An 8520-nucleotide genomic window follows, 5' to 3' on the forward strand; every position below is an offset into this window, starting at 1 on the left:
CTTTTATAATTGCCATTAAAATTTGATCTTTGATGGTATGATTGAATTGTCCACCTACTGAAAACTTCTTGCACAAGTTTGGTAGAAAGCAGAAATTACATTCATTGCAGGTAATGTTCACAGAATGTGTACTCTCCTTGCCCTGAACACTACATTGACTGGACCAAACATATGTGTTTCATTTTTAATATTCCTAGTCTTCTGAAGACATATAAAATGCAATTACTTGTGAGTTCTGAGTTACTTCATGACAGTCTGCTTTGGTGGAAGATACTAAAAAAGAACTTACCCTTCTTTTGGTAAATGAAATGTTTACTGCAGAAAGAGGAGTTTAAACGGGGCATTAGCAGTGTGTGAGTTTATGACTGATCTTTCACTTAAGCTCTGGTTCTGTTTGCCCAAGAAAGTGCTTACTCAACACATCAATATGGTTAATACTTCACTATTAAGGATAATTTCTCATAGTAGGAATTTTACTGAATGTAGCACCAAGTAAAATGTTGACACAAAGATCATCATAGTCATAGATTTATTAATGGATTCATTTGAAATTTATGTGTTACCTTTGTGTAATCATTTACTGCAGTGCCAAATTAAGGTCATAAAAGGTCATGCTACTAAAAATATCATTAGGTATGTAGTTATTTTTTGTTAATTTCATTTTAAACTGTATTCTGCATGAAGATACATTGGTTGGTAGACATATTACAAGGTATACAAAATATACTCAGCAAGCAATTTTTTGCTTTTGACATGTAGATGATAAATATACTTTCCAGACTTTGTTAAGCATCAGGTTCAGAGAATAAAGCAAGAATAGAAGCTGAATTCTCCTACAGGGAAAATGCAAATCTAGGCATTTTAAAAAGAGAAATATGGTGCTATATTGTAATCAGGTGCAAAATGACTTTAATGGAGGAAGAGATTCTGTAGCTCCTGCTGTTGAAGCTGATGTTTATTCATAGCTGGGATTTTCATTGTGGTAAAGTTTGAAAGCTGCAATTAGAGATCTTTACTGTTCTTGGCAAACTTGGATACAAAATTTGAATTACAATGGAATTTCTATGAATAGAATTTTGAACTTTAATGAGTTTTTATTGTTTGAAATTGCTGTTCTTAGACATGAATGCACTTAATAAATTTACATCAGCAAAGTTTGAAATTGCTGTTCTCAGACATGAATACACTTAATAAATTTACACCAGCAAAGTGGCAAGATTTTTTTCCTCCATCTCTGAAAGGTATTTATCTTTTCAAATATGTATGCATAATGTAAAATTATTGGGGGTTTTTTGGCCAGTCTTTTACTGGAGGTGAAACTTCCTGGTTTGTTTATCTTTGTTGAGTAGCCTGACTGTTAAGTGTGGCTTTTGAAAAACAAAAAATCAAAACCAGCAGCCAGGTTCTGTACTGAATATTTGCTTCTCTACTTGACATCTTTACTTTGCATCCCCATGTACTTTTCACTTAATATCATTCCCTAACTGTATGCTTTACAGAGACTTTTCTCAGCCAATATTTTTAAAACAAAGTCATGGAAGTTTGGTCTCTTTCTCGTGGACTGAGGTGTAGAAAAATTATTGGTGATCTGCATCTCTATATTTCAAGTGCGTTGAAGCATTTGAGTGAGAAGATTAACGTTAGAGTTCCCTCTCTCTGAACATAATGGCCCTGCAAGGTATCTTAATAGGATACTTAAAGCTCTAGGACTTTTTTTTTCCTCTTTAAGTATCTCAGTTTCCCATATATGAAACGACATTGATGACTAACTTCTGTGTTTTAGCAGTTGTAAGAATATTTGAGGAATTCTTCCCTTCTAGAAAGGTGTCTGTGCTATTACACTCTCAAGTCTCATTCTGGTAATCTTTTGCCTGAACACCTAAGCTGGCAAGATCCGTCTATTGTAACTTTAGTTGGATATTTTATCTGATGTATCTAATTCATGGGGGAAAAACACTGGTTTAATCCCATCCTAAAGTCATTTTTTAACAGTTACTCTATACAGTTGCCTTTTTAGAGGTAATGATAGATTAAAGCTTACTGATTAACTCAGCCTAGATACCTATTTTTGAAATAGCAAAAAATTAGATGAAAATTCCAGTTTGCACTTGCTTGGATTTGATTACTTCGGGATTTGTTGCTTGCGTACATCAAATAAGACTCATTCAACTAACTTTAACATGTGTTCTGTCTTTTCTTCTCTTTTGCAGCACTGTGTGGAGGAGAGGAGAGTTTCTTGTGTGCCAGTGGGATCTGCATCCCAGGGAAACTGCAGTGTAATGGCTACAATGACTGTGATGACTGGAGTGATGAGGTCCATTGCAGTAAGTTTCTTACACCATGCAGTGTTCTGTTGAAGCATTGAATCCATTCAGGGAAACTTAAAAACTGAAGGAGGCTATTGGTACAGAATAGGAGCTTTGTGTAGTGTTTGTGTGTGTTGACATTTGGACTCTCTCAGTTGCTGTTGACTGTTTACCTTTGCTCACTCACACCAGTGTGTGGTTTCCATTTATCAAATTCGATCTACCAAATTTTATGCCTTGAAGCAGATACCCTGTAAAGAGCTATGTGGAAATGAGAAGTTTCTGGGAGCTTTTTTTTTTTTCTTCTTCTTCTATTTTAATGGATTAATAATGTGCATCAGAAAGGAAGCACTTCTGATAATCAGTTGAGGAACTGTTGTAGCCTTTTCCTGGACCTGAGCATTGATTTTAGAGTAGGTGCAAGACCACCTGTTTAGGAAGTTCTTTTGGTCTCAACCCTGGATGTGGTTTATTTAATTTAATCCCACTATAAGGTGCGGTAGAAAAGAAAAATGAATATACATGCATGATATCTTAATTTCTTAGTAATTTTGCTCTTTAGAGTTCCTATGTGTTTTCTGTGCTGACAAAAACATTCTTGGACTGCAAACACCTTTAGAAAAGCTGAGCAAATGTATAGTAGGAAAACAATGAGAAGGAAAAAAAGGAAGATGTGGGAAAATTACTAAATAGGGACTATAGTAGGACATGATGCCACAAGACATTGCTGCTCATTCAGACTTTGGAAAATGTCAAAATTGTGTTTCAGACTGTGCAATTTACACTCATCTCAAAAGATTTGTTCTTACTAGTGATTTAAGAGTCTGGGCATTCCAAGATTCATAAAACTGCTTTTAAGGAAGTTGCTAATAGATTCTATCTGGGATACTCCAAGGAATAAATGATGGCAGCAATTTCCTCCTGGTCTCTGTATGAATGAGGCTAGAATGTGCTTTCCCTTTAATAGCCTGTGATTTATTTAATGGAGGTTGAGATAATTTCTGTTACATAAAAAGTGTTGTATGTTTTTATTTTTTAATTTTTCCTGTGAGAGTTAGCTTCAGATCTAATGTAAGCTGAAAAAAATTAAAAATGCCTATGAGACTATAGCTCTCAACTTCCATTAGAAATGGGAAAAGAAGAAATTTGTAATAAAAGAAAAAATATATTACACATCTTGAATAACAAAAAATGCCACATCATGCTCTGGTCACTCATACTCCTTGGCTGCTACTTATAGGTGTGGAGATGGCCATGGCTGCTCTGGCAGTGCCCAGGCCTTGGTCAGCATCTCCTGTGAGAGCTGCCAGCTTCTGGCAGGGCTTTCAACTCCCCTGGCATCTCTGTGCCTCAGAAAATCCCCTGTGTGTCAAGGTCTGCTGCTCCACTGTGGATCAGGCTGGCTCTGGAGCAGCTCACCTCTTCAGCTGACCATGTTTACAGGAACATTTTGACAAAAGCTTATTGAGGCATGAACGTTAAGACACTCAGTACAACCTTACTGTTACCCCATACTTGTTATTTTTATTGCCAAGTTATAACCCTAAAATTATGGATTTTGCACAGCAGTGTTTTATTATTGGTTTCAGTTAAACTAATTTTCAAAGGTGCATTAGTTCAGCATGCTTGGTTTGGTTTTCATTGTTTTCCCTCTTTAGAGTGAACAAAGAAGAGTCCTCTGAGCATCCTGACAGTTCGTGTCCCTTTTCTGACAAAGGTCACAGTTGTGTGAGGGCAGCTATGTTCTCATCAGTATGAAGAGGTTTCTTCTTCTGTTGAGAAAAAAGCAAAGCTACTAAGCTTCCATTAATGAAAACTGGCAAAAATTAGTGTTAACCCTAAAAATATATTCTCTTCAGGTCTAGCCAATGTATGCAAGTTTTAAGTGTGTGAGTAGTTTTGGAAAGTCTGCCTTATTTCTGTAGAGATCATTATAGATAATTGAAGGTTATAAATTTACAGTTAATCATGAAATCTATGACATGATTAATTTTTACTTTTTAAAACACTTCCTCTTTAATCAAAGTATATGCTATCAAATTTTAATCTCATTCTAGGCTCATTCATAGGGTGTTTTAGTTCAGTTTCAAGATAGTTTAGTAGTAACTTTCACAGTGACTGATACTTCCATAAGAATGAAAATATTCAATAGTCCCCCAAATTAAGCTGATATTCACCATTTAATTATTAAATATTTGGCAATATAAGCAATATTTGATAAAGAAAACAAAAGTTTCAATTTTTATGCTTATAGCTGTCCCTCCTTAGTTTTACTGTTGAAAATTATATACATTATGAAATATGCAAGTCTCTGGTTTAAATCTTTTTTTGTATTAATAGTTCTTCCTAGAATTTCCTTTCAGGGTTCTGCATCAAGAAGCTGGTCATATCATACAATCACTTTCCTATTCTTGGCTCTTAACATATTTTTTTTCCTTCTTCCCTCTGATGGTCCATAACAGTCATGCAGGCAATAGTTGGGCTTTAGCAGAATCCATCCCTCTTTTCGAGAGTGTAATTTAATTTACTTAGCAGTGTCACTTTCGTTGCTTATACCACTTAATCAGTGACTTTGTGCAGTGAAGGGTACCAGCTGAGGAATCAGAATTCAGCTCAGCCAGTTATCACACAGGAATATGGACCGGAAACAGCTGTAATGCTGATCTACAAATGCATAAATTATCAGGGCCAAAACTTGGAGCTGTCAAAGGACCCTGATTAGCAAACTTCACATGTACCAAATGCATCAGATTCTCATCCCTCCTGCTACACTTACATACATTTGCTTCCTCTTCCTCCTTGTGTTACTTTCACAGACATACTTCTCTTTCACAAAGGGTGAACTAGCTGAAGACCATTTTAGCATCTTAAAAATAAAATACGATAGAAAATGTTTATGCACGTGTGACACTACAAGCCACAGTTCAGAACAGAGCATTTTGTTGAATTAAGGTCTTACTCCTAGAAGCAGCAGAATTTGTACATTAAGTCTGCACATATGCCTTTAAACATACATCTTTAAAATGCAGGACTCCTAAAATCAGCTCTGAGTGTTGGGCTGAGGTGATTCATGGCCAGAAGGACACATGGTGCAATAGTGAAGTGGTGAAAACTGGGTATGAACGAACAGAGATCAAAGAGTTGTTGAATGCAAAAGATTCACCAGACTTCTTCTGTGTTTAGTGGAGTATAGAATAGGAATCTGTATTTAATTTTATGCAAACTGGGCTTTTTCCATCATTAATTAAATTAAAGTCAAGCCTTTTACAAGTGACAGCTGCAAAGTGCCCATCTTATTTGATGGAAGTAACTAGCTACTCTATACTATATATTATTGCCATTATCTTAAAGAAAATGTATGGCTGTTAGATTTTCATCAAGTGAATCTTATTTCCCTGCAAGACAGTTTGCATTCTTTTTGTTTACCCTGGCTGCGTGGGCCTGTGAGCTGCCATACCCTAAAGGACACTGCAGCAGCTATAGAAGTATGAATTAAAACAGAAATTGGGGTATGAATGGAAATTAAACAGTAAGCTTATCCAGAGGAAATAACATAGAAAAAGCCATTTTTGTTTTATTTGCATGAGGAGCAGTGGAAGCATAGAAACTGTTACAAATGAATCAATGAGATTAAAGTTTGCCAGAGTACTTCATGCTGTTGCATATTCAACATGAATAATGTTTAGAATTTGACTCACAGCTGGATATTGTTCTACTTGCATGAAGCTAGAACTTCAATATTTTCATTTAGTTTTGGGGTTGTTTTAATTTACTCTTTCATGCCTTCTTTTAAAGCTCAATTAACTGTTGACTACAAAGCTCATAGCTCAGCCATATTATTTTACTTCATATGCTGAAGAATTTCCTTCACATTGTGCTAAAAATTCTATTTGGACTTTCTAAGGTGACATGAAACTTGTAGAAAACATGAATAGTTTTGTGAGGTAAGGGAAAGAAGTGATTCATGTTCAAGTTACAGAGTTGTGGTTGATAAAACCTTGAGAAACATAGAGCACTCAACCAGGAGTTGAAACACTTGGCTGACATTGATCTGGAGGGATAGAAACCTCACTGCACCTTCTGGGAGAGTGCTGCACAAAGGACTTCCTTGGTTCCAGTGGCATAGCTTCAACAGGAAGGAGAGATTGTCCACCCAATCCTGGAATTCTCCCAGAAAAGCCAGGTGTCAAGGAAAGGCTTACAGGAAGGCAGGGAAACTAGGTCACCTACTTCCCAACTGTGTACTTGTAATCAAAAGTTACTACTAATGGGACCAGACATCACAAATCCTAATTTCTCTTCTCCCTGCTTTCCTAACTACAGGGGAGATTTCATGTTTTTGTTGAACCTGATATTATTCAAGTATTTTGGATATTCTCAGCAAATATCTGTCAGAGCTTTACTGAAGCCTTGAGTCATGAAAAGAGAGGTTAAACCCACTTCAGTCTGACAATGCTAAGAATTCTTTGATGAGAAGACATCAGGCCAAATCTGAGTTCAAAAGTGTGTCAAGCAAAAAGCTCATTTGAAACCATTGTAATATCAAAGTCAGGCTCAAAAGTGGAGTCTAGGGATCCTGATTTTGCTCTTAGAATCTTCAGCTCCATTTAAGAGTCACATCAGGTTTTCAAGACTGTCCTAGTAATCTAGCTGATGAAGCCCACAACCTTTCTTGAGAACTTTCTGTGTATAAATTAATTAAACATTTTGGTCCATATGTGTAACCAGAGCACTTTCTCCTCATGGTATTAATCAAAAAACCCACAATTGGTAGGAACAGAATAAAAATGTTTAATAAACTGGTATACAGCAGTATTAATACAGACCTGTAAATTGTGGGGTATCTTTAGCTAACCTTGTTTTTGTCAGTAAATTCCAGTGTTCATAGTTTATACAAATGCTCCAATGTAATTTTAACATTTTACAAAAATTTGTTTTGTAGACTGCAGTGATGATGTATTTCATTGCAACACAGGAAAATGCCTAAATTATACCTTTGTTTGTGATGGATATGATGACTGTGGAGACCTTAGTGATGAACAGAACTGCGGTAAATGAAAGTTTTATGCTTTTCTAAAGTCTTTAATATATCAGAATTGCCTAAGACAGCAATCTTTTCCCTTATACTACTAAAAGAGTAATATACCCTGCTGTTACTCTGTTTGGACAAAGTGAAAACAGCTTATAAATTCTATGTGCAACCAGAAAGGCTTAAAGGAGAGTTCTGGGTTAATCCAAATTGTGAAGGTCATGGTATTTGTAAAAAATACTGCGATTTGCAATTTGGTTTAAATTAATTCCAAAAGATGCTATAGTTGCTTCCTTGCTACCTTGACTGAATTTAACTGAGGTCAAAGCAAACCATAAGAGGCTACATGTTAGTGATGCCAACTGGTTTACAGCTGAACTGTTTTTACATAAGTTTCATAGCTAACCTGTATTTTTTTATTTTCAAATTCTGTTCTGTCAAATTCTGTTTTCAATCAATTTTGCATTTTCTGATGCATTATATTTACCTATCTACCTACACTTAGCTTCCATAGGAGAACCAGTGAAGTTTTGCTATAAAAAAGAATAATCTTCACATGTAAATATTGCAAAATTTTGAAAGCCTTTTTTTTGCTATTTTTTTTGCTCCTGTTACTGCACCTGTTTTCTAAAGTAATTCTTCAGTAGTTAAGATATTATTTATCATTCTTTTCCTTTTGCTTTTCTAAGGAAAATCATAAAGAATTTCAAAACTAAAAATCAAGGCACTGAGATTTGTTTTATGTTTCTTCTTGAAATTAAGCATACTCTAAGCTCTTTCACTACTTTTTTTTTTTGTTAGTTCTGGTTGGTTTGTGGTTTTTTTAATAGATCATCTTTGTTTAAAGATGATTTAGATTTTCTAAACATTAATCTGACTCCTATCATTCCTAACTTGACATGAGTTTTTTCTACATAAAATTTAAGATCTAAGTTTTTTTGTACAGGCTAGAAGTGGTTTTCATAGCAGATTTTGAAGACTGGACTTTGTTTATGCTCTCTGTTTATTTTTCTGTAAAGTTAGCCTGTTCAACAGGATGCTTTTCTTTATTTGTGGAAGCATTCAGGTAGAAAGGGTAAGATGAAAATTTGAATAATTTCTATGTAGATCATTCTTATGCAAAATTTCAAGTCCATGCACAAAGCATGCTTTCTAAAGTCAAGAACCATTTGTTTTTAAATGTAT

At 35.2% G+C, this 8520-nt stretch overlaps 1 protein-coding gene across 1 annotated transcript in view; it reads left to right on the forward strand.

Moving 5' to 3' along the window:
* LOC103806146 (atrial natriuretic peptide-converting enzyme-like) overlaps window positions 1–8520 on the forward strand; it is a gene marked incomplete at its 5' end in the record, with an annotated part of 71592 nt that overhangs the window by 41017 nt on the left and 22055 nt on the right. The window contains 2 exons of the mRNA XM_009078825.1: window positions 2211–2324; window positions 7249–7356. Coding sequence (XP_009077073.1) covers window positions 2211–2324; window positions 7249–7356 — 222 coding nt within the window. The remainder of the gene's footprint in view (window positions 1–2210; window positions 2325–7248; window positions 7357–8520) is intronic.

This window comes from Acanthisitta chloris, unplaced genomic scaffold (assembly GCF_000695815.1).
Source record: "Acanthisitta chloris isolate BGI_N310 unplaced genomic scaffold, ASM69581v1 scaffold8797, whole genome shotgun sequence".
Classification (NCBI taxonomy): domain Eukaryota; kingdom Metazoa; phylum Chordata; class Aves; order Passeriformes; family Acanthisittidae; genus Acanthisitta; species Acanthisitta chloris.